We start from the raw sequence: 26,294 nt of genomic DNA, 5'->3' as shown, positions 1-26,294 counted from the left end.
TAGGCAGACATGGCTGAGATTTTGGAGGCTGAGAGTGGATAGATCCTGCCCCTAGGGGGCGTCTTACCCAGGAGCAGGTCAATTGGATAGTTTTAAGACCTGTAAGGTGGCAGGGTCTCTGCTTCCTGTTTACTGAAGACATCCACAAATTCCATGTGAGGAGCAGGAATGCCCAGCGGGTCATAGATCTGACACCAAGCTAGGGTTACCGGAGGGACAATCGAGGAGAGGCACCATTGTTGTCATGAGCTTCCCCAATGGGCAATATGTAGGGTTCCCCAATCTACAGATGGGTTGTGAAGCATGAGCCAGGGCAATCCCAAGATGATGGGTTTGATCGCCTTAGATGAAATGTAAAAGAAGATACTCTCCCAGTTCAGGAATCTCATCTGGAGTGTAATAGGAATGGTAGCCACCAATAGGTGACCAGGAAGAGGTTCACCATAGACTGAAAAGATGGTCATTGCTTTGTCCAAGGACACCATAGGAAGTTTGTGTTGGCTGACCAAAGCTGCATCTTTAAAGTTGCCTACAGCTGCAGAATCCTAAAAGACTTTGGTTTGTACCTTGGTATCCTAGAAGAGGAATCAAACTGCCACCAGTAGCTATGCAGAGGTAGAGGGCTGGCCTAGGGTTACCTCTCCAACCAACCCTAGGCTCGGAAGATTTCTGGTTTTTTCTGGACAACGGCTGGCAAAATGGAGGCAGAGATTGAGCTGTGTACACCTCTGTTTCTCTTCCTTGGGGAGGCAGGATCTACCAAGGTTCCAGCATACAATGAGAGGTGCAAAGCAGCTCCCCCAGACTAGCAAGGTGTTAGCTCTGGGATACGACAACAAGGCATTGTGGCAAAGGGAACTCAAAGATGTAAGGTCTGGGCTTAGCAGCAAGGCTGAGTGGCACAAAGACCCACAAGGTATGCAGGGTGGAATTTAGATTTTCTTTTAGAATGGGTTTGCTAAATGTAAAGTTTATTATCACAATTAGCATATCACAAAGATTTTCCAGGAAAGGAGTGAGGGCTGCTTTATTTCATTTTCCACGTTATTGAGCTGCCCTCAGCATATTAGATTTCCTGATTTTCTGGTTTTGCATGAAATTTCTGGCACTTCTCCAGGCCTGGATTTGTCAATAGGCACACTAGGCTTGTGCCTAGGGCAGCAAAAATCTGGGAAGCAGCAGGCTGGCAGAAGATTTGTTGCCTTTCAGCTGTGCTGAATCTTAGCAGAGAAAAGCACTCTGTTTCTGATCCAACCCCTTCCCTTCAGGCAGCATGCAGGGACTGCAGAGGAGGAGGACTGAGCCTGCAACAGGCAGAGCAAAAGTGGATGATTTTTGGGAGATTAGAAGGGGCCACTTAGAGATCATTGAAGACTGGGAAGAGAGGCTGGGGAATGAGAGGGCTGAGGAATGAATGTCTCTGTATATGAGAGAGAGGGGGAACATGCATAGGAGATGTTAGAGAGGGGATGATAGAAGGAGCAGGACTCAAGCATTGTAGGGACACCTCCTTTCTACCCTTCCCCACTCACTGCAATTCAAATCCTCCCTCCCTTGATCTTGGATTCTCACCCCCAGATTCTGAAATCTCCCTCCCTCCTTACTTCCCCTTTCTTCCCCGATCCTAGAATCCACTCCCCTACCTCCCGTTCCTCAATCCAAGAGCCTCCATCTCTCTCTCCTCTTCACCATCCCAAATTCCTAATCTTCCCTATCCCCCATCTAACCCAACCCTAGTCTACTCCTGATCCTTGTCCCTTCGTTTCCCCATCCGGACAGAATTGGGGGAAGCAGAGGACTGCGCCTGAAGAAAGATTTGTAAACCTTGAAAAACTTCCACCCAAGAAAAAGCAGCTTTGGTGCAGACCAAGCCCAGAAGGAACTGGAGTTGGTCCCACAGAACTACCCTCACCAGCAGAGGAGAGCCAGTCAAGGGAGAACCAAGATCTGGCATCCCCCCAGTCAAGGTCATGACTAACCCCTCATCAGAATGAGAAGAGCCAGGCTTAGCAAAGTCCGAGGAAGACAACTCTCCCTGAGCATCTGAGCAGCGCTGACACAGGTTAGAAGCCAGGTTAGGCTGAGAAGCCCTAATATGACCGGCAACACAGATGATCAGGCTGCTTGTTTACCGGTGCCATCACTGCAGTAAATGTGTGTCGGAACGGCTCACACTCAAAAATGAAATGCACTAAAAAATAAGTGCCTAGAAGAAAGTGCTGCAAGGCATACACACAACCTGTGCACCAAGTTAAGCGTGTAAAAAGGTTTGTGCGCATAAAATGTATGCCCAAAAACCAAGCACACAATGCTTGTACACAGCAGACTCACTGCACACACCGACAGCCTATAGAGGGCAGTAGAACATGTACAAGAGCATGCGAAAACTGCTGCCATGGCCTACCATGCGGCGTGCAAGAAAAAAGCCTAAGTGCAGGGCTTAGCCCACTGGGGGCTGCTCAACTCACCAGGCTGCCCAGTTCGCCAACCCCAACGGGAGCAGGAACAAACATCGGCACGATGCACTGAGAAAGGAGACCAGAGGAAGTCCTGAAACCCCTCTTTCTCTGATTCAGGTAAAACATCTTTTTTTTTTTTTTTTTTAAACCTTACCTGAGCTCAGTGCTTACCAACTGAGTACAGAGACTATCTCCAGCTGGAAGGGGAGAGGGCATCTGCCATCACCGCCGTGCTTGGCCTCCCTTGGCCTTTCATCTGAACTAGCAGCTAAGTCCGTGCTGGGAAACCCAGTTACCGGAACAAGGCACACCTCTGAGGGAACACAGAAATTGCCTCAGGAATTCTCAACTAAGAGAGGGACCTTTAGGTATCGCAGCAGGAGACCAGGGCTTTTTTTTTTCCTGACTTTATAATTTCAAATTTCTCCTTTCATAAAGCTCAAAGCAATCCCGATAGGGAGATGCACGTCCATCATCTGCTGGAGACGGAGAATACTGGCAGGCTGGGGTCACTGAAGAGTTATATATACTGTGACGTCAGTTTGCTCAGTATCTATTTGCAGGCAGGGGAGCATAAACCCACTGGTCCTGAGTCCATTTGTCTGAAGGCTAGGAAATTCATTTTTATAATGTAATATAAAAGATGAAAATATTTGCCAATTTGCTTCAACTTTACTTTTTTTCCCCCACAGAATGTATCCCTGAGTTGCAACAGGAAATGATGCCTTAGATCTTCTGCTCCCTATTTTCCAAACTCGATGGGTGAGGGGCTGACAGAAGGGGGCAACAGCACCAACAGTGCCTAGGAGTGCTGAAATCCTAAATCCATCTCTGCATTACTCTTTTATCACATGAGTACATCAAAATAGTTTCTCTTGAGCACCTTTTGTGATGTGCTAAGTGTGATAATAACCAGACCTTACACCTTGAAGTCACTCTTTGTGCTGCTTTTCCCCCTTCATGTTGTCATAGGGTGCTAATGCCACTTTTGGTGCCAGTTTGCCACTTGAGATGCCATCAAGGGTTCATGGCACTATTGCTGGTAAGCAGTAAACTCTTTTAGATCTTTGGGGTGTTCCTCCCACACTTAATCTGTTCTTGGTTGCTTTACTGGGACTATTTTTGGGGTTCTTGCTGTCCTTGGCAATGCCAGTGCCAGCCTGGCCAATTTTGGACATATTTACATTTACTTAATCTGCTCTGCGTTTACCTATCTTTGACATGCTTGTTTTTATGTCACTGGGGATGTGAAGATTACACAATGATTTAATATTTTGATTTGGTATTGTAATGTTCACTGACAATGCCAGTACCATGTTGCTGTGAGGATAACACAGAGAAACTGCTACAGTGAGTGTCACACTGTCTGCTCTGCACTACTTCTCTGACAGACAGGCTTCACAACACAGCCTGTTATGCTGCACTCTCAGTACTGCCCTCACTGATCACTTATGCCCACTCCCTACACTGTGCCCACTGCAAGGCAAACTGAGATTAAATGACTAATCTCAAGTTTACCTAGGACTTCAATCACCAGAAAAGAAAAACAGAACTGCAACTGCAAGTGAAGGAACACAAATCTTCTATGAGACACAGGGAGTTTCTTAGCCACGCTCCCTCACTGCCTTCCTCTCTCGTGCGACTGCTGCAGGCACTGTGAGACCATAAAATTTGCCACCGCCAAAAACTGTAGCAAGAACTCAGAGAGAGAGAGCTCGAGTTCAGAGCTAAGCTTTCACACACAAAATGTTTTGAGAAGCAATGTAAAGCAAATCTCTGACATGCTTAGTCCTCAAGATCAGCATGACAGCGTCACTGTACCCGGTCTGCAGCGATAGGTCATACTGGCAAATTGCTTCGCTGTGATACGTCTCGTTGACAACATGCTCATCCTTTCCTTCTCTGCTGACTGCTTGCTCTACAACTGTATCAATTTCTAACTGTACGCACGCTTTCCTAAGATTTATTTGAGTCCTTTAATTATAATGGCTTATAGAATTCATTCTATTTAAAGTGAATGAAATGAATAGGGTTTGTTTAATTCATGGAGCCACTTCAATTCATTTCAGGGCCCCATGAAAGAAAGAAATTGGCCCCTATTTCTTTAGTTTTTCTATTTCATTTTAAACTAATGCACATGCCTAATCTCGCTCTCTCTCTCTCTATCTGTATCGATATCTTGATTATGCATACTGGAGTATAATTCAAAATGAGCAGCAATCTGCAATAGTATTTATATTTCTTGGTCAGTTGGGAACTTTGGCATTGTTTAGTTGCATAATTTATCTTTCTAAATACACATTCACTACTCCATACCTCTTAGGGTAATCTGCATTTATCAGGTATAAATATATTATGTAGGAAGGTGTGTACGAGCAAAATGGTAAAGAGAAACCATATTTGAGAGGAAAAAGTATGAGCTCTTGTCTATAGCAAAGACATTGTTAACTATAATTGAAAATTGCATTAAACGTGTGAATGAGGGTCAAGGAAGACATTGAAAAAAATATTAAGTGACAGGAAAAGAAATCTGTGGCTAACGCTATCTTTTGTACAGTGAATAGTAGAAGTTCAAAATGTATTGGTTCTTTGCATGAAATATGAACATTAGCAAGTGTAACATTCCTGAAGCTATTGTATCGTAGCTTTAAAGCCTGTGTGCACACAGGTTTTAACTCAGAAATGTCTAAATCTTTGCAATATAATCCATTTATAACTATGGACTGGTGTGACATATCTGTAACATATATTTTTTTTTCTTGAGATGTACATTTGTCCCAATAAATTGTCATTACTCTTGCACTGTCATTTCATGTAATGCATTGATCTCAAGTGTTCAGCAGTAAATATCTTCTAGACTAGGGAAAATCAAACAGAGCTTTAGATCAACTGCATTTACAGAATGTCAGTACCAGCTTTTTTTCAGGAAAAATCTCTTCCATGTGACAAAAGACAGCATTAGGCCTCCAGCAAACTTTTCCTTTTTTAATTCCAATGAAAACTGACCCACTACTAGTAGAATCCAGTGAAGTGGTGTTATTGTGTGAGGCTTTTATTTTTGGTACATTTTCCAATTAGAGTGAAGGTTGGTGCTAAAGCCAGTTGTCAATCAAACACCATCAATGAATTTGCTAAATTACAGGACAGGGGAAGAAAAATGAAGGTTAAGCCCAAGTTACAATGGAGATTACTTATGGTAATGAATTGTATAATTTTTCTGGACAAATCTGGATTAATGTTTATCCTAGGGAAAAGATTGCAATATGCCTGATTCTGGATATAAACAGCCATTATTAAACAGAAGGTTTATGCCTATGAAATAAAACTACTGGCACTAAAGCACTTATGATTTATGTTCAAGAAGAAAAATTAACCTGTTACACTATTGTCTTTGCTAATAGAATTACCCTGTGGACTTTGCATAAAATTGAACTAGATTATAGGCATCTGTACAAATTGTGGTATTTCTTTAGCCCCCATGCTAGTTCTGTTTCAAATTTGAAATTATTATTTTGAATGACACTCCTGCATTTATTATTATTTTTAAAAGCCATCACTATGTAACAGATTTGATTCCCCATATTTCTTTTATTATTTATGAATGAAGTAATGTAGTTACTGTTAAGCTCACATAGATCCAGTAAACGTAGAAATAAAGGTAAACCAGAAAGTTGGAGGTGGTTACTTTTTCATTGAACTAATGTAAAGATATGTCTTACATATTTTTTTATTGACCTTTATATTTATTGATTAAAATTTTAAAATCTGTTTTCCGTCACTGGTCGTGATTATATTTAAAGAATTTCTTAGTTATGCCTGGAGCATACTGTAAGTTAATTTGAATGTAAGCATTTATTTGGCATCACTTATAGACATAATTTTCTGTAATTCTACTTTGCTGTCACATTCATGAATAACTTTAAAGAGGGAGGGTTTTGATATGTATTTAATTGTATGTTATCTAATTTGTTGGGCTCAAGCTATTTATATGCTGCTGTAGATGACGTAGGTCATAGTTATTAGTTTACTAGCGTTTGTCCTTAAAGACTGTAGAGAAACATAGGTCCACTTATTATATTGTGAAATAAAATGGCATTTAAACTGTTGCTTCTTCTTTTGATCTAAATATTCAATGTTTAGTTTTAATGATTTGATAAGAGAGTTCTAATATGATGGCTATTCAGGCTGCTGAAGTTTATAGGATATTGACTTTAGTTTGGACTTTTCCAGCTAAGAAATGGGGTTTTTCACTGTGCTAGTGTAATATTTAACAATAATTTAATATGATTTAGCAAACAAGGACCCTCATGTCTTTGTGAGTGATTAAACAAACACTAAGTACTCATACGTTATAATGTGATGGGCTCCTTCCCTCCCTCCCACACCCTCTTCTGTTAAAAGTTATTTATCTCTGTTCTCCCCCCTATTTTCCTATCCCCAGTTTTGGCGCCCCTGTTACAATGTAACTTTTGCTCCTTCAATCTGTCTCTCTTGTTATTTGGTTACAGTTAACTGCTTGTTCGATATAAACAGAGTTGATTTGATTTGTATCAAGAAAGTCGGTATATAAAAGCCTTAAATAAATAAATAAATAAATAAATAAATAACTCCCTGATGTGAGTTCTGCAGACTTGCAGCATTAAGTTAATTCCACCCCCCCACCAATTTCTGACCCGTGTCCCTTGTACCCTGCGGAAACGCTGTGAAGAGTATAGCTTTTGACCGAATGACAGAGCATGGAAGTTGAAATCAAATGCATTGAATTAGAATGTGACAGGAAGCCTAGCTAAATACTTGTCAGAATGGTACCGCCGCAGAGTTGTGTCCAGCCCAGGAAGTGGAAGCAGGCCCATTGCAGAGATACAATTAATAATCTGATCAAACAAAAGAAAATTAAGCCACTCATTTCTTCACAAGTTTTGAGGTGATAGCTAAAGGTATAAGGTAAATTGTCATGCTTCCAATTTTTGTAATCTTGCTCCGTAGTCTTATAGTTAGTATCTCCTTCCTTTATTTCACTTTTTTTTTTATTTTTTTTTTACCTTTATTCCACATTTTATAGAATCTTTGCAGAGAATGCTGTAGTAAATCTATTTATTTATTAGTTTTTTTTATACCATCTTTCGGAAAAGTTAACAAAATAGTGCGTCAATCGGATTATAATCATTAAAGTTAAAATAGAAAATATATAATATTCCAAAAATAAATTCAAAATTTAACAATTAACAATAAATTGTGCATAAGGAAAATACAATAAAATCTTAAAATTACAAAAACCATTATTATTATTGAACATATTAAAATTATCATTACGAAAGTACAAAAATTCAATTATAGTAGTCATTAGGGTTGGGAGTCCTTAAGTTTTGGGGCATGTTACATTTGGGGAGGGATATGAATCATGGGTATTGGTATGCTGTTGCAAACAACCTAGTGCTGTTTTTATGCCACTCAACTACTGGATGGTAGAGCCTGTGTTCTACATTTGGTGCAGTATAACTATGCATAAAAATATTTAAAACAAAATCAAATCTTTTTTTGATGAGGATAAACACTTATGTTTACTCAGTATAAATATTTCACTTTTTCCCATTAACTGTACAGAATTGTGAAAGAAATGGCAGATTATAATGACAATGAATATGAAATGTTTCCCACAATTGCAAGCTTTTTAACTTGATTAAAAAGTCACATTTTCCTTGATGTGCTTTTTTTTTATTATGATATATTTATCTATTGTATTATTTTTGCTGGAAACTGTTTTGGGTTGAACTTCCTGAAGACACTAATTCATGTTAAATTATTACTTGTAAATAGAATAGTAGCACATAATATAACAACATGTACTGTTTTCCCCCTCTTCTGTTCATTGACTCTATTTCTTCCTTTTTTACTTTAAAGTTCTAGTTGTTCAAGTTTTGGTGTTATATATGTTACCCCCAGACTCGAGTTTCTTCTTAGTGAGTCATGGAATACACTCATTACTGGGGCTGTCTCAGATTGCACACTGTCTTTCTTGCAAATCTCCATTTGGAAGATCCTCCATTGAGGGGAAGGATAAACTTCCTATATCCTGGGTTTTAACTTCTGTCTGTCTAAGTACCAATAAACAAGCTGTATACAAAGCTGATATTCCAACACAACTTACTAATGAAATGAGTTCAAACATGCAAATATGGCCCTGGGTACAAGGCTTTCTCAAATAATTCCTATAATGAAATGCAAAATAGTGAATCTGTGTTTCTGTGATCCCTTGATCTGTCCCTCAGGGTCCCTTCTTTATTCTTTGGATGGAATGTGAAGCCTCCCTGGGTAAACTGTGAGATATAGGATCTTAGTCCCAATTTAGCTGCCCATCCAAATACCTAGGATCCATATGCTTAAACTTGAACTCTCAGTCTTCATCTCTTTTTTTTTTATATACACTTAGCAGTTTGCTGTCTCTGAGCATCCAGAATGGTAGCTCATATTCTCTTCTTTGCTCCTAATGATGATACTCTTTTGCAGATTGGCAAGGGAATCCTTCAGGCTGTGGGATTCAAAAATGACCAAATAAACTTCTATTTCCCTTCTCCTTATAGGTAGGAAGATGTGATAATAGTTTATTCGCAAATGAAAATCATACAAAATAATTAATTGCAAAAATCAACCACTGAAAAATTAAGAGAAATGAAAGGAATACTCTTCCTCTCTCTAAATCCAAACTAAAAATCTACACAGATACTAGGGATCACTTACTTTTATGCAAGCAGGAATAAACCAATACAGAATTCTATAGTGGGGTGCTGTGACACAGATGGTGCATCCTACTCTACACTGCTTTGACCTAACTACTAGGCAAGAGGTAGAAATGCATGCAAATGTATCTCATGCATATTCATTGTGCATATCTTGAAAACCTGGCCTGTTTGAGGCTCTTGAGGACTGGAGTTGGCCACCTCTGAATTAGACTGAAGGAGTATATTCATCCCATATCTCTATGAATCCACTAATAAATTAGGCTTTCTATTCTGTATAGCAACAATATTTTATTATATTCAATGAAAATTCAATTTCAAACTCATGTGAAGTACCCATACAAATCACCCATTAAGCATGGTTAAGTCTTTTCTGCAGTTTTATTTTATATATACTACCCTTCTATAACAAATATCCAATCCTACATCCATACTATCTCACATGGGCATAACGTCCATAGTACACAGTGGTGCACAGGCACCCCCAATTTTGAAACGGGGTGTGTCATGCACCACCAATTGCATGCACATCTAGGATGGTAGTGGTTGAGAAGAGGAAGAGACCTGGGAGGCCACAGCGGATTCCATCTCACCAGCAACCAAGAAGAGGGGAGATGCCCAGGAGGCCACTGGCAACCCCCATCTTGCTGACAGCTGAGAACAGGAAGAGGCCTGGCAGGCCACCAACAGACCCCATTTCACTAGCGGCCAAAGACTGAAGAGGTCCAGGAGGCTGCCAGCAGCTGAGAAGAGTATTAAGTTTGGTAGGCTGCCGGTGGCCGAGAAGAGTAGCAGGCCTGGGCAGCCGCTGGCAGCCAAGAAAAGGAAGAAGCCTGTTCTCCCGCTTCTCTGTATGCCAGCCTTCAAACTGCAATCAGTCAGTAAGTACTCTATAATGATCTCGTGCATTGCGAGATCAGCATAGAGGAAGTGCTATCCCCGTGACTTTTGAATAGCTTGAGGTAGGTACATGAGGAAAAACGGGAGAATGATTTCCTTCCTCTTCTTGGCCATTGGTGGCCTTCCGCACCCGATGGAAAGCCTGCCCATGTTTGAGTGTATGTTTATGAATGGTAGCCTACCTGGGTTTGTGTAAGCTCCCAGGGTATGTGTGTTAATGGAGCCTGCCTGGGTGTGTATATGTATGTGAGAGAGAGAGAGAGCAAGTGAGTGTGAGGGCCTGTGTGTGGGTATAAAGGAGTGTATAGGTGAGTGGGAATGGGAGCCTGCATGTGAGAGAGCATGTGAAAGCTTGTGTGGCAATATGAAGCTGTGTGAGAGAGAATGTATGTATCAATGGGGGGAATGGGAGCCTGTATGTGAGAGAGCATGTGTGAGTAAAAGCCTGGGTGTGTGAGAAAGTGGCAGTCTGTATGTGAGAGTAAGAGCCTGTATGTGTATGTATCTATGGGAGTGGGAACCTGTAGAGGTGTGCATCCGTTTTCCACGTATTTGTAATCCGCAACTTATTTTGTCCTATCTGTTAAATACGTGGGGAGGCGAAACGCATCGCGACTCCCCACGTATTAAACAGATTTCTGTTTTATTCGGCCTCCTAAATAAAAATTTAAACCCCCCACCCTCCTGACCCCCCCAAGACTTACCAAAACTCCCTGGTGGATCAGCGGCGAGTCCAGAAGCCATCCCTGCATTCTCACACCCACGTTTGCCAGTTTCATCATGACGCCGATAGCCTGTGTCACAGGGGCTACCGGTGCCATTGGTCAGTCCCGGTCACATGGTCACCGGCGCCATCTTGTGCTCCTACCATGTGACAGGGGCTGACCAATGGCACCGGTAGCCCCTGTGACATAGTATGGGCAAAGGCTATCGGCGCCATTTTGAGTCCTGGCATCGGACGACAGGTCACTTCGGGACCCCCGTTGGACCCACAGGGACTTTTGACCAGCTTGGGGGGGCCTCCTGACCCCCACAAGACTTGCCAAAAGTCCAGCGGGGGTCCAGGAGCGACCTCGTGCATGCCGGCCGTCTGATGCCAATACTCAAAATGGCGCCGATCGCCTTTGCCCTCACTATGTCACACATAGTGAGGACAAAGGCGATCGGCGCCATTTTGAGACACAATCGCATTTGCCCTTTGCCTTTGCGTCTCAAAATGGCGCCAATCGCCTTTGCCCTCACTATGTCACACTTAGGGGTAGAATTTTTTAAAAAGCGCAATCGCGTACTTTTGTTTGCGCAGCAGGCCGCGTCATACGGTCACGCCGGATGACGCCGCGTCATACGGTCACGCCCCCGACACGCCCCCTTCGAAAAACCCCAGGACCTATGTGCATCCCGGGGCTCTGCGCATGCCGGCGGCCTATGCAAAATAGGCGTGCCGGCGCGCAAGGCCCTGCTCGCGAGCAGGGCTTTTAAAATCCGCCCGATAGTGAGGGCAAAGGCGATCGGCGCCATTTTGAGTATTGGCATCGGACGGCGATTTTGAGTCTCAAGATAGGGGGGGTTTAGATAGGGCCAGGGGGGTGGGTAAGGGAAGGGAGGGGAAGGTGCGGGGGGGGGTGGAAAGAAAGTTCCCTCTGAGGCCGCTCTGATTTTGGAGCAGCCTCGGAGGGAACAGGCAGCGCGTGCCAGGCTCGGCACGCGCAAGTTGCACAAATGTGCACCCCGTTGCGTGCGCCGACCCCGGATTTTATAAGAAACGCGCGGCCATGCGCGTATCTTATAAAATCCAGCGTACTTTTGTTCGCGCCTGGTGCGCGAACAAAAGTATGCGCTCGCGCAAATTTATAAAATCTACCGCTGTGTGGGTATCTGTATGGAGGAAAGAAAGAAGACAGGAGGAGAGAGAAGAAACAAGACCCTGGAAAAGGAATAAGAAAAAGACAGACAAGGGGAAAAAAGAGACTAGGACCAACTGATTAGAAAAATAAGATCAGACAGAAAAGGTAAAAATTTTTTTTTTGCTTTTCAACAATTGGAATATGCCATCTTTGTGAATGTGCATTTCTTATATTTTTGTATTTTGCTTTTTCTTCAGTATTCCAGAGTTCAGAGTCTGGTTTTGCCTGCATATTTCTGTTTCTAATTTATAGTCTCTTATTCTGTATTAGGTAAGGCTCTGTGTGTAATGTGCGTGTGAAACAGAGGTGCAGTATTTTGACTAGCGTGTAGTTTCTCTGTAGGGATTTGTAGCAGTCTGGCTTGCTCTATTTGCCCAGTAGGTAGTGAATTAGTATTCTAGGGTCTGGTATCTCACATACAGACTCTCACAAGCAGGCGTGTGGGAGAGAGGGAGTGTGTATGAGAGCATTTGGAATGTATATGAGAGAGGGAATGTGTGAAAGAATGAATGTATTAGTATGTGTGTGTGAATGAGAGAGAGAAGAGAGAGCTTATTTATTTATTTATTTATTTATTTATTTAATGTCTCTTATATACCGATGTCCGTTTGCACATCGCATCGGTTCACAGTAAAACATGAACTTTATGGGCGAAGCCCTTACAAGGAACAGATAAATACAGTTAACTTTAGGGCATAGCCCTTAACAAAAACCAAGGAAGAAATACATTGGAGGGGGGTATTGATTTACATACTATAACCTATATATATGTATATATATATATATAAATAAATATAAACATAAATATTATAACATTTCAAGGTACCAAAATCAGAGGCATTTCGTAATCCAATATTCAGGCCGAGTTCACAAGTGTGGATTGGGGTTATCCATTTCGGAAGGAATTATGTGATGGGGGGTGACGTAGGGTAGGCTTGCTGGAAGAGCCAGGTCTTTAGTTTTTTTTTGAAAGTGGGTGTATATGACTCCATGCGGATGTCATGAGGTAAGGAGTTCCAGATAGTGGGACCAGCTAGAGAGAAGGCTCTGCTTATGGTGGAGGAGAGTTTGAAAGCATTAATGGGTTGGGAACGTAGGGTTCCTAGGAGAGCTGTGCGGGTGGGTCTGTTGGAGGTGCGAGGGGTGAGTGGAGGGTTGATCCAATTGAGATTGGAGTGTAGCAGACGTTTGTGGATGATGGAGAGTGCCTTATAAAGAATTCGGGAGTGTATAGGGAGCCAGTGTAGAGAGATGAGTATGGGGGTGATATGGTCCTTCTTTTTGGAGTTTGATAGAATACGAGCGGCAGCATTTTGTAAAAGTTGTAAAGGCTTGGTGTGTGAAACGGGGATGCCAAGGAGAAGTGCGTTACAATAGTCTATTTTGGATAGAATAATAGACTGAAGTACAGTACGGAAATCCATGAAATGGAGAAGAGGTCTGAGTTTTTTTATTGTTTGAAGCTTATAATAACAATCCTTAATGATAGAGTTAATGAATGATTTAAAAGTCAGGTGATTATCTATAAGTACACCTAAATTGCGAACCTGTGTGGGGAAAGAGGAGGATGAGTGTGTAGGTGGAATGTCTGGAAGAGGTTGCTTGTTAGATATGATTAAAAGTTCAGTTTTTTTGGGATTTAAAGCTAGATGCATGTCATTAAGAAGTTGGGTGATGGAAGAAAGGCAGGATTCCCAGTTATGTAGGGCAGTTTGGAGGGAGTCGGAAAATGGGAAAATGATTTGCACATCGTCAGCATAAATGAAATGCTTGATGTGCAGGTTGGTGAGCAGGGTGGTGAGAGGAAGCATGTATATATTGAAGAGGGTAGAAGAGAGGGAGGAGCCTTGGGGAACACCCTGAGGCAGACTAATGGGGTCAGATTCTTTATTATCCACAAAGACAGTGAAGAAGCGATTTTGGAGATATGATTGTATCCAGGAGAGGGCATTGCCGGAGATCCCAATACTCCTGAGGATGTTGAGGAGGACATCGTGGTTGACTGTGTCGAACGCAGCCGAGATGTCAAGCATGGCAACCAGATAAGAGGAACCTGAGTCAGTCCCTCTGATGAGAGTATCATGAAGGGAGAGCAGTAAGGTTTCAGTACTGAGATGTTTCCTGAAACCATGTAGTGTGGGAGGGAGGATATTGTTTAGTTCAAGGTGATCAGAAAGACGAGAGTTGACTAGTTTCTCGAGGATTTTAGCTAGGAAGGGGAGGTTAGAAACAGGTCTGTAGTTAGACAAGGTAGCGGGGTCGAGATTGGGTTTTTTGAGTAGTGGTTTCACTACTGCTTGTTTTAGGAAATTTGGGACTGAGCCATGTTCTAGTGAGCAGTTCAGGATATTTGATAGATATTTGATAGCTTATGTGGCCCTGCTTCCCTAATCTATGATGATCTCAGGGTAAATGGAAATCAAAAGGTACCAGGTATGGAGAGCAGGATATTTTTTTTAATCCTTATTTTTAATTATTGGGTATAATTTGATGTATCTATTGTTTTGAAACATTTTGTTTTTTGGGGAGGGGAAATTTTAAACTTTCTAATTATTGGATGTTTTAGTCATCAGATGTTGATGAAATATTTTATTGATATTTTGGAATTATTAAAACACATTTATGCAAGTTTTTTTAAATTATTGGATGTTCATTGGCTGTGTTAACATTATTTTTATTATCATGGTTTTAATATTATGAATGATGTTTTGTATGTCTTGATTTTATTGCTTGATATTTTGTGAGGAATAAATAATACAGTTGGTGTCCAGTACGGTGGTTGTTGGCACGTTTGTATTTGGTTAGGGTTTGTCTGTATTTTAAAAGTTCCATTTTTGAGTAACGTCAATTTTTGCTGTGAAAATTATGGTATTTATCACTGGCTTTTATAGCATTATGGTCCTCTCATGTTTCTACATTAAACCGGTTTGCTGTTCATTAGTTTCAGTTGCATGCAGAAAAATTGATTTTAATATTCTTGCAGAAAACATTTTTTTCATTCACATATTTTATTGTAACTGATGTTAGTAGATCAGGCAATATTTGAAGGGATGGCTTTAGCTAATTGTCCCTCTAAGGACTGGGTTGCTGTGAGCATAACATTGCTAGGGTTTTTGCAGCTCACAAGATAATGTAAGAGGGTGGACTGTGTTCTAGGGCATCTGACAGTAGCAAATTTTCTGGTGCATCACCAACTTCAGTCACCCTTCGCCCCTGCTAGGGTTAGGTCGGCAGTCATAGCTGGTGATTCGATTATTAGGAATGTAGACAGCTGGGTGGCTGGTGTGCATGAGGATCTCCAGGTAACATGCCTACTTGGTGTGAAGGTGGCGGACCTCACGCGTCACCTAGATAGGATTTTAGACCGTGCTGGGGAGGAGCCAGCTGTCGCAGTACATGTGGGCACCAACGACATAGGAAAATGTGGGAGGGAGGTTCTGGAAGCCAAATTTAGGCTCTTACGTATAAAGCTTAAATCCAGAATCTCCAGGGTAGCATTCTCTGAAATGCTCCCTGTTCCATGCGCAGGTCACCAGAGGCAGGCAGAGCTCTGGAGTCTCAATGCTTGGATGAGACGATGGTGCAAGGAAGAGGGATTCAATTTTGTAAGGAACTGGGGAACCTTTTGGGAAAGGGTGAGTCTCTTCTGAAGGGATGGGCTCCACCTTAACCAGGGTGGAACCAGACTGCTTGTGCTAACCTTTAAAAAGGAGATAGAGCAACTTTTAAACTAGAACAAAGGGGAAAGCCAACAGTCGCTTAGCAGTACATGGTCCAGAGGGAGGTATCTTCAAAGGATACTAATGATGCATTAGAATTAGGGCATCCTGACAGTGAGGTTCCAATAATAAGAAAAGTAGTCCAAGTGCCTGTAACTAAAAACTCACCTGAGCTAAAAAAAAAAATCTAAATTATCCCTATCAATTAAAAAGCAGAATGAAAATACAAACAAAAAACAAACTTTGAAATGGTTGAATGCTAATGCCAGAAGTCTATGAAGTAAGATGGGAAAATTAGAAGGTATAGCAGTGAATGATGACACAGACTTAATTGGCATCTCAGAGATATGATGGAAGGAGGATAACCAATGGGACAGTGCTATACCAGGGTACAAATTATAACGCAGTGACAGAGAGGAGCACCTGGGAGGTGGTCTGGAGCTTTATATCCAGGAAGGCATAGTCCAACAGCATAAACATCCTGCATCAGACTAAATGCACAATTGAATCTTTATGGGTAGAAATCCCTTGTGAGTTGGGGAAGACTATAGTGATAGGAGTGTACTACCATCCACCTGGCCAAGATGGTGAGACAGACAGGGAAATGCTAAGAGAAATTAGGGAAGCTAACCAAATAAGTAGTGCAGTAATAATGGGAGATTTCAATTACCACAAAGTCACTGGTGCAAGTGAAAGAATAAGGTTCCATTCAAAAGTATCAGAGTCTTTATTAAACCCAAAGTTTATAAATCTCTCATTTAATACGGCAACTCCATACAGGTAGCAGCAAGAAGAATTAAAGTCCCCCGACACGGTCCCGTGTTTCGCGGAGGCTGCATCGGGAGGGACCAACAAAACGTTTATTCACATCTGTAAATATAATATGCAGTAGTAAGGAACGGAACAAAACTGCCATAAGGTTTATATAAAAAACTTATGGCAGTTTTGTTCCGTTCCTTACTACTGCATATTATATTTACAGATGTGAATAAACGTTTTGTTGGTCCCTCCCGATGCAGCCTCCGCGAAACACGGGACCGTGTCGGGGGACTTTAATTCTTCTTGCTGCTACCTGTATGGAGTTGCCGTATTAAATGAGAGATTTATAAACTTTGGGTTTAATAAAGACTCTGATACTTTTGAATGGAACCTTATTCTTTCACTTGCACCAGTGACTTTGTGGACTTGTTTATGTGCAAGATTGCTTCTGTATATTTCTAGATTTCAATTACCCCAATATTGACTGGGTAAATGTATCATCCGGACATGCTAGAGAGAGAAAATTCCTGGATGGAATAAATGACAGTTTTATGGAGCAATTGGTTCAGGAACTGACAAGAGAGCAATTTTAGATCTAATTCTCAGTGGAGCACAGGATTTGCAAGTTAGAAAATCAGGGATCGGCGCGCACAAGGGGGTGCACAATTGTGAACCTTGCGCGCACCTGTTGGGTTTTGAGGTGTTTGGGTGGATTCTTAGGTACTGTGGCAGATGATCTCGCCCATGGGGAGGAGCCACAGTACTAGGCTAGACTCAAGACACACAAACACTGAATTGTCTTTTATTAAACAGCAGATGTAAGCCACCAGAGGTGGCAGTAGTGAGCAGGTTCTGAAGTAGCAGTCCAGGGACCCTCGGCAGAGGGACCCTTCTCCCCAAGTTTGTATAGAGAGGTTCCGGTGTATAGTTCCCAGCACGGCAAAGCTGTAGATGAGATAGACTGAGAATTAGATTACTCACTAGATGGTAGCTGTGATGTAGAAGGTTTCCACCAGGCAGAAGTAGATGGTTCCAGGCACCGAGGAAGGGAGAGCAGGCCCTCGAGGAGCGAGTTCCTGATCCCAGTAAGGCACCTGAAAGAAGAAGGACCCCCGAGGAGCTGGTACCCAGATTAGTAGTTATCCCGAAGGGCAGAGGGAAAGCTTCCAGCGGCTGCACAGAAGCAGCAGAGCAGCTTAGACCGGAGGAGTCCAATCCGAACAAGTCCAGTCTTTGCTAACTCCATTAGCTAGAAATTGCAGGCAAGCTAAATACCTGGATGTTGTGACGTCACTCGAGGGGGACGCCCCCGATGTTCGCGCCATAGTCAGAATAAAGATGTGGGTAGCGTGTGCGTGCGCACCCTAGTAGGACCTTGGGAGGAACATGGCAGGAGGCAATGCCATAGCCGTTCTGGGGATGCCGGAGAGGGCAGCTTGCAGACGCGGTGGTAGCCATTTTCCCAAGGTAAACGGGAGGAGCCGAGAATAAGGTGAGGCATAACGGGCAAAGCTGTCTGAGATAGATGGATGCAACAGCACCGAGGCGCACTGCCTTCCCCCATTCCCTCCACCTATCATGACCTTCCCACCCCTTCCCCTAATCTTCCCCCCCCCAGCCCTACTCTAACCCCCCTGAACAAATTTGTTTGACCTTTTGCACCTGCCAGCCAACTGCCAACACACAATCCCCGGCACAGCAGCAAATATGGCCGCTGTGCCAGGAGCCTGCCCATGCCCCACCCCTTTTTGAAAGACCTGGGACTTACACATGTCCCGGGGCTTTACGCGCATCGCCGGGCCTTTTTAAAATAGGCCCGGCGTGTGCAAGGCCGGTTACGCGTGTAAATCCTCTGAAAATCTGGCCCGATATGATCAAATTTGAATTAATGACTGGAAGGGGGGCAGTAAGCAAATCCATGGCTCTCATAAACTTTCAAAAGGGAAACATTGATAAAAGGAGAAAAATAGAAAGAAACTGAAAGGAGCAGCTATAAAGGTAAAAAGTGTGCAAGAGGCATGGTCATTGTTAAAAAAAAAATGCCATCCTAGAAGCACAATCCAGATATATTCCACGCATTAAGAAAGGTGGAAGGAAAGGAAAATGATTACCGGCATGGTTAAAAGATGAGGTGAAAGAGGCTATTTTAGCCAAAAGATCTTCATTCAAAAATTGGAAGAAGAATCCAACAGAAGAAAATAGGATAAGTTGGCAAGTTAAATGTAAGATATTGATAAGACAGGCTAAGAGAGAATTTGAAAAGAAGTTGGCCATAGAGGCAAAAACTCACAGTAAAAACTTTTTAAAATATATCCGGAATGATGAGCCGCGGCCAGAAAAGGGGCAGGGTCGATAGTGAGCAGCCGGCCACATTGCGGCGGTGCGTTTTCACCCACCGCAGTTGCAGCCATACATTTTTATCAGACCAAACATCTTGTTAATCTGCCTTTCCAGATCCTGGGTTGCCCGTGTAGGTGAATAGTAAGATGCCCTGCAAATTTACAATTTCTAAAGTTAGCGTTGCAGGAGAAGCATCCTGTTGATTCAATAAGTGTCAATGGTGAAGCAATTACTTCTAAGCAACCTATGAGACTAGGTGTGGCCTGTGAAGAAATAGAGAAATAGTGGCCTCAAATGATGGAGCTACCTTAGAAACTGAGGCTGTTTCTAAAACTTGCCTTCCTTACTATCAAGCTGGTTTTGGTCACATTTGTCTACTGGGAAAGTTATCTTTTGCTTATATTGGGCTAAAGGTGTATCAGTTCCAACCTGTGATGAGAGAACCTTGGTTTTATTTTTCCCCCCACCATAAGGCATTTTGTTAACTTTTATATTTAAAGGGTAGTTTCAGTGGAGATTAGCTCACAGAGATTTCACAGGACCCAGTGAAACAGCCATGACACCCCTGCTCTTTCCAGCTGGTAATGAATGCAAATTTTTTATTAGGATAAAGGCAAGATATTTCTCTCTTTAGGAGGGATGTGCAATTTTGTGTCATGTCATTTGGGGGCGGGGGAGGGGTCAATTTTCATCATCATTGTTTTCCCTTTTTTTGTGTGTGTTTCGGAAAGGGTGCACAGTTTTTCTGAATAATGCGTGCAAATAGCGTGTACTGTTTCTGAATAGTGCGTACTATTCAGAAATAGTGTGCAGTATTCGTAAATAGTGCACACTAAAAACGATAGGAAAAACCCCGACTAAATTTAGTGTTTTCTTCTATCTTTTCATTTTGATAAGAAACGACATACACAATGCTAATGATATTGTGTATGTTCTTTCAAATGAATGTACATCCCTTGCCTTTACTTTGCACTTGAGTTTCAATGCAATGATTTTAAAAAGCACAGCAGACTATGATAGGGTTAATCCAGCTACATAAATTTCCATGCTGTGTAGGTTACTAGTAAAGCTTGTGATCCCTTGATCTTTGATTAGATCTGAGCTAGTAAATATCTTGTGATTAATCAAAATAGGTTGTTCTGCATGTAGTATAAGTCACCTTCACAGATGGGATGTAGCATCAGAGGAGTTCATGAATATTTGTATTAATCCTTGTTTATAATCTGAGTCAGACAACAAGACATTGTGACTCTAAAAGAATAAGGTAATAGATCCATATTGAAAGAAGACATACCTTGTCATGGTCTGAGTATAAAGAAAGCAGGCTTCCTGTACAAAATGCAAATATCTGAATCTTATTTTCAGCAGGGTTTGTAAGTTTTGTGTACTGAAAAAAAATGTACAGCAAAATCCATTGTGTTTCTACAGAGTTTAAGTAATTTAAATAAATAGTGGTGTGGCCTGTTTTTCAAGGACATGTTTGTCCACAGTATATTCTCTCTAATCAAGAGTGCTTTATAAATATAAAAATAAAGATCTATTGACTAATAGTAAAATAATCTTTGACCCAGTCATTTTTCTAGCAAAACATGTAATTTTGAATTACCATATAAGGTTGTGGGGTTTAGGCTCAGTGTTCTGCCTTAGAAAGGATCTATGTTGATACCCTTATTAAAAGACTTCAGTTCTTTGCATCCCAATTATCTAAATCCATTATAATTTTGTTATCGTAACATGCAGCTTACTTTGACATGCAAAATGCTTTGTCACCAAGAATAGAAGTATACAGAGTGAGAGAAGTAAAAAAAAAAAAAGACACCAGTAATTTTCAGAAGATTATTGCTGTGGCCCAGTTTTCAAACATCTGTATAGTTTAGTTTAGCATTTTTCTTGATCATTGATCCCACTCTATTTCTTCATTAATATCAAATCAATGTGTCTATGGCTCAGTGATGCATTCTGACTTAGACTAGAAACTTTTCAATGATTTGTGTTACAATAGCTTTTTCTGAATGTATTGTGTATATTTACTGCAAGCTGAAAAAATGTATCCTCCCGAGAATAACCATATTTTTTCCTTGTTTCTTTAATAGGAGACTTGGGGAACCCCCCATAGAAAATGGTTGGATTCCTCTTCTTGGGTTGGTCTTAGAGTATAGCAGAAATCCTTCAGGATTCTTGCTGTCTCGTCAGCAAAAATATGGAGATGTCTTTACTGTAAACATTGCTGGTAAGATTATTTCTGTCTTGCATATTTAAAACAAAAAAGCTTTAAAAAAATATTTTCTTGTACTTCCTTGTTAAGGTAGTAGGAAGTAATGAAATTCAATGTTTGTGTACAATTTCAGTAAACCATGTAAATTAAAAAAAAAACAAACTCTCCCCCTCTATATTATTATTTTAACTCTAGAAGTATTACAAACATGACCATTCCAGTATCACAGTTATCAACATATTATAATAATTTGTACTGCACAGTATCAGCAATAGATACAAATTATTGATTTTGACTATACAGACATATATATATATATTTATTTATATATATATATATATATATATATATATATATATATATATATATATACACAAGTGTATATAAGCATGTTTTACTTTAGATGGTAGAAGATGACAAAAAAATTGGAATTAAGATTTCAAACTGTGTTCTAGGTGCTTTTGGGTTCTTGCTATCATCATCTTCCTTTATTTGTTAGATGCTTTTCTAGTGAAGACAGTTCAAAGCAAGTTTGCAGTATAATCAATGAATATACAATGGTTTGGTGAGAGTAGCTGCTTATAGTGAGAAAGAACCAATTCTAATTTACATAATAACTACATATTATTTATAGTATAAGTGTATGTGGATAGTGGCAAAAATGCACAAGAGAGAAACAATTGAAACAGATATATCTTTATGTGCATATATATAGAGAGAGAGACCAATGATGTAAAACATTGGAACCAGGTTTGGTAAAGAGAGTGCAGGGGTGCTACTGACAAGGGTTTGGGATAAGGAGAGGATACAAGGCGGGGAAGCCCCCTATAAAGTGACAGGTGCTGGATATTTCGAGGACGGCTGAGGTTCAGGGAATCTGCGGAGTAGCAAGTAAGGTAGAAACGTTGTTGACAGCAGTTTGGAGGCTGCTTACTAAGGTGCAGTAGTAAGTTTAAAGTGGGCCAAATGATCATTGGAAGAGCCAAGTTCTCACAGGACAAGCAGGATGGTAGTCCTCACATATGGGTGACATCACAGGATGGAGCCCAATCACGGAACACTTTTGTCAAAGTTTCTAGAACTTTGACTGGTCCCTACTGGGCATGCCCAGCATTGCACTAACCCTGCAGCCAGCAAGGGTCCCTCTTTAGTCTTCTTTTTTTCCGCACAGCAGTAGCCACGCGGTTAAGGAGCTCTGCAAGTATTCCTGACAGGAATTTTCCTCACATAATTATTTAAAGTTAAATTGAGCCACAGGGGTCCCTCCGTTAAATTTTTCAGACCGCAGTATTCCGGTAAGTTTTTACCTGTTTTCCATCAATTTCCATCGAGTTTGGCCCTCGCGGCCTACTGGCTGTCGACCGTACCGCGGCTCAATTTTTCTATGGCCATGGCATCGGGGTTCTGTTGGTGTCCGGACTGTACTCATACCATGTCCATTACAGACCTGCATAAAGTCTGTGTACTGTGACTTGGATGAGAACACGATGTCTTGACCTGCACCAAATGTGCCCTAATGACCCAAAAGGTCGCAAGGCCAGAATGAAGAAGATGGGATTTCTCTTTTCAAACCCTGACTCCGTCCATTGTATCGATGTCATCTGAACAGGCACCGTCAACGTCACATCAGCAACGACCACCGACCGGTGACCGCCCGGCGTCGATCACTTCTCGGCCTTCGACACCCTCTTCTCCCCCTCAGGACTGAGGGGATTGTAAGGAGAAACATCGCCATCGGCACCGAAAGTCTCAGACCATTAAGGCATCAAAACCATAGACCTCGCCATCATCTGAGCCGCCGCCGAAAAAACCCCGTCCAGAAAAGGCACCGACCTTTTCGGTGACTGGGTCACTGAGGCAATCCTCACCAGACAGGGTGTCGGGAGCCGCGACTCCACCTTTAATGGTGGTCCCTCCAGCTATGCCTCTGCCTCTTTCTTCTGTTTCGGTGCCGAGGCTGCTTGCTCCAAGTCTCCGAGAAGAACTGGACCGGATGGTTCAGGAGGCCATCGCTAAGGCGATGTACGGACTCCAGGTTCCCCCAGCACTGATATCTGTACCGATAGTGGAACCGAGCACCGACCCAATTCCAGCAGCATTGGCACCGCTGCTATCGAGGATGGACGCGCTTATTGCCGCTTTTCCTCCAGTGGACCCCGGGTCACCGATGGCTCCGGTGCCCTCTCTGCTGACTTTATCATCAGGAGGAGAAACACCATTCCGCATTCCTCCATCGGGAGTTCTGCCTCAACCATCAAGATCGACATCGATACCTCCATCAGCGCCATCGAGCCATCCACCGATGACATCGATGCCTGTGCCAGGGCCTTCATTGCTTTCATTGGTGCATCCGGTTATTCCTCTGATGCCTTTGGAGCCTAAACCGGGACCTTCAGGTATCCAACTACCCCATCCCTCTACAGATCCTAGAGTGACAGGTGCTGAGCCTTATGATACCTGGACTGATGATTCTTCACCAGACACTGATGATTTGCCTTCACCACCTTCACCCACTGAAAGTGTTCTCCTCCAGAGGACCTTTCTTTCATAAATTTTGTGAAGGACATGTCTGAATTGGTCCCCTTCCAGTTACTGATGGAACAGGACAACAGACATCAAATGATGAAGTTGCTTCAATTCCTGGATGCACCCAAGGAAATCACCTCCATCCCCATCCATCAAGTTCTTCTTGACCTTCTCAAAAAGAACTGGGAACATCGTGGCTCCATTGCACCAGTCCACAGGAAAACTGACTCTGCCTATTTGGTGCAGTCAGCTCCAGGCTTTCAAAAGCCTCAGTTGGATCACCAGTCTGTGTGGTTGAATCTGCGCTAAAGAAAGCAAAAAGGTCGAAAACTCATACTTCCTTACCCCCTGACAAGGAACAGAAGTTTTTGGATATCATTGGTCGCCGAGTCTTTCAAGGATCAATGCTGATCCTCCAAATTGCTGCTTACCAACTATATATGACCCAATATAATAGTCATTTTTAAGCAACTACAAGACTTGAAAATCTCCATGCCTCAGTCACGTCCAGAAAAGTTCCACACCCTACTTAATAAGGGTTTGGAAGCAGGCAAACATGAGATTAGATCATGTTACGATATTTTTGACACTGCAACGAGAGTATCTGCAGCCACTATTTCAGCAAGACGATGGGCTTGGCTCAAGTCATCAGATCTTCGTCCGGAAGTGCAAGAGCAGTTATCTGACCTCCCCTGCATGGGAGACAATATATTTGGTGAGCAGATTCAAAAGACAGTGTCTGAACTAAAGGACCATCATGAGACTCTCAGACAGCTCTCTTTGATACCTTCGGATTATCCTTCTAAACATCCTTTCCGGAAGGACTTTAAAAAGTCTTTCTACAGACCAAAGAAGTCCTACCTGCCAGCAGCCAGATGTCGTTCTGCGAGACCATTCCTCAAATCATAGTCTCGTCAGTCATGAAAACAAAAGCCACACACAGCTGGCCCCCAGCCGGGCCCTTCTTCTGGCTTTTGACTCTCACATAGAGAGCAGCAGCCAGATTCCATTACCAAATGTCCCAGTGGGAGGCTGATTGAGTGCCATTTCAACAACATATGGCAATCAATCACCTCAGACCACTGGGTCCTAGCAATAATTGCTCAAGGCTATCATCTCAACTTTCTCTCCATTCCACCGGATTCCCCGCCTCTAATGACATGGAAAACATCCGACCATTCATTGCTCCTGGAGCAGGAGGCCTCCCTCCTACTCCAGTCCAGAGCAATAGAACCAGTCCCTTTGCCTCAGCAAGGCCTCTGGTTCTATTCCCGGTACTTTCTAATCCCCAAAAGATTGGGAGGTGTTCATCCAATTTTAGATCTACGAGCCCTCAACAAGTACCTCCAGAGAGAAAAGTTCAAGATGGTAACCTTAGGCTCCCTGCTCCCTCTTCTTCAAAGAGGAGACTGGCTCTGCTCGCTTGACCTCCAAGACGCATATACTCATATTGCGTTAACTCCATCTCATTGTAAATTCCTGAGGTTTCTAGTAGGCCCCAAGCACTATCAATACTGAGTGCTTCCATTCGGCCTAGCTTCTGCACCACGAGTCTTTACAAAATGCCTCGTCGTGGTTGCCGTCTTCCTCAGGACTCAAAGATCTGCAACAGAGTGGACACGCCGGAAGGAGTGGAGAGAATGAGACGAGATCTAAGGAAACTGGAAGAGTGGTCGAAGATATGGCAGCTGAGATTCAATGCCAAGAAGTGCAAAGTCATGCATATGGGGAGTGGAAATCCAAATGAACTGTATTCGATGGGGGGGGGGGAAAGACTGATGTGCACGGAGCAGGAGAGGGACCTTGGGGTGATAGTGTCTAATGATCTGAAGTCAGCGAAACAATGTGACAAGGCGATAGCTAAAGCCAGAAGAATGCTGGGCTGCATAGAGAGAAAGAAAAGGGAAGTGATTATTCCCTTATACAGGTCCTTGGTACAGAGAAGGGCGACCAGGAAGGTGGAGGATCTTCATCGGATGACGCACGAGGAGAGATTGAAGAATCTAAATATGTACACCCTGGAGGAAAGGAGGAGCAGAGGTGATATGATACAGACTTTCAGATACTTGAAAGGTGTTAATGATCCAAAGACAACGACAAACCTTTTCCGTAGGAAAAAAATCAGCAGAACCAGGGGTCACGATTTGAAGCTCCAGGGAGGAAGATTCAGAACCAATGTCAGGAAGTATTTCTTCACGGAGAGGGTGGTGGATGCCTGGAATGCCCTTCCGGAGGATGTGGTGAAGACCAGAACTGTGAAGGACTTCAAAGGGGCGTGGGATAAACACTGTGGATCCATAAAGTCAAGAGGCCGCCAATGAAGAGTGGGTGACTCGCCAGAATGATGGCTACTGCCTGGAGACAATACCCTTATTAAATAAACATACACATGCTTACTGTGACTCCAACATCGCTCTAAGCTTCAACAGCAAGAGGAAATGTGGTAAAAAGGATTCACACTCACAAAGAGGGGAGTAGCTGGCTTGTTACGGCGGTTACTACCCCAAATCAAATAAGCCTGATACTTCACTTTCAATGCATATACAGCATAGTTCTCTGCTTCAACGGCAGGGGAGAAGAAAAACTGATACTTCACACATCCAGCAGAGCTCTCTGCTTCAACGGCAGGGGAGAAGAAAAGAGGGTTCGCACTCACAAAGCGGGGAGTAGCTGGCTTGTTACGGCGGTTACTACCCCAAACCAAATGTGCCTGATACTTCACTTTCGATGCATAT

At 42.5% G+C, this 26,294-nt stretch overlaps 1 protein-coding gene across 1 annotated transcript in view; it reads left to right on the top strand.

The window, feature by feature from the left end:
* The window catches only part of LOC115085402 (25-hydroxycholesterol 7-alpha-hydroxylase), a 480,857-nt gene that overhangs the window by 273,161 nt on the left and 181,402 nt on the right, over positions 1-26,294 (top strand). The window contains exon 2 of the mRNA XM_029591385.1: positions 20,912-21,048. Coding sequence (XP_029447245.1) covers positions 20,912-21,048 — 137 coding nt within the window. The remainder of the gene's footprint in view (positions 1-20,911; positions 21,049-26,294) is intronic.

The sequence above is a fragment of the Rhinatrema bivittatum genome, chromosome 2 (genome assembly GCF_901001135.1).
Source record: "Rhinatrema bivittatum chromosome 2, aRhiBiv1.1, whole genome shotgun sequence".
Lineage (NCBI taxonomy): Eukaryota > Metazoa > Chordata > Amphibia > Gymnophiona > Rhinatrematidae > Rhinatrema > Rhinatrema bivittatum.
Note: the sequence above shows the minus strand (reverse complement) of the source record. Positions and strands in the feature narration are given on the sequence as shown.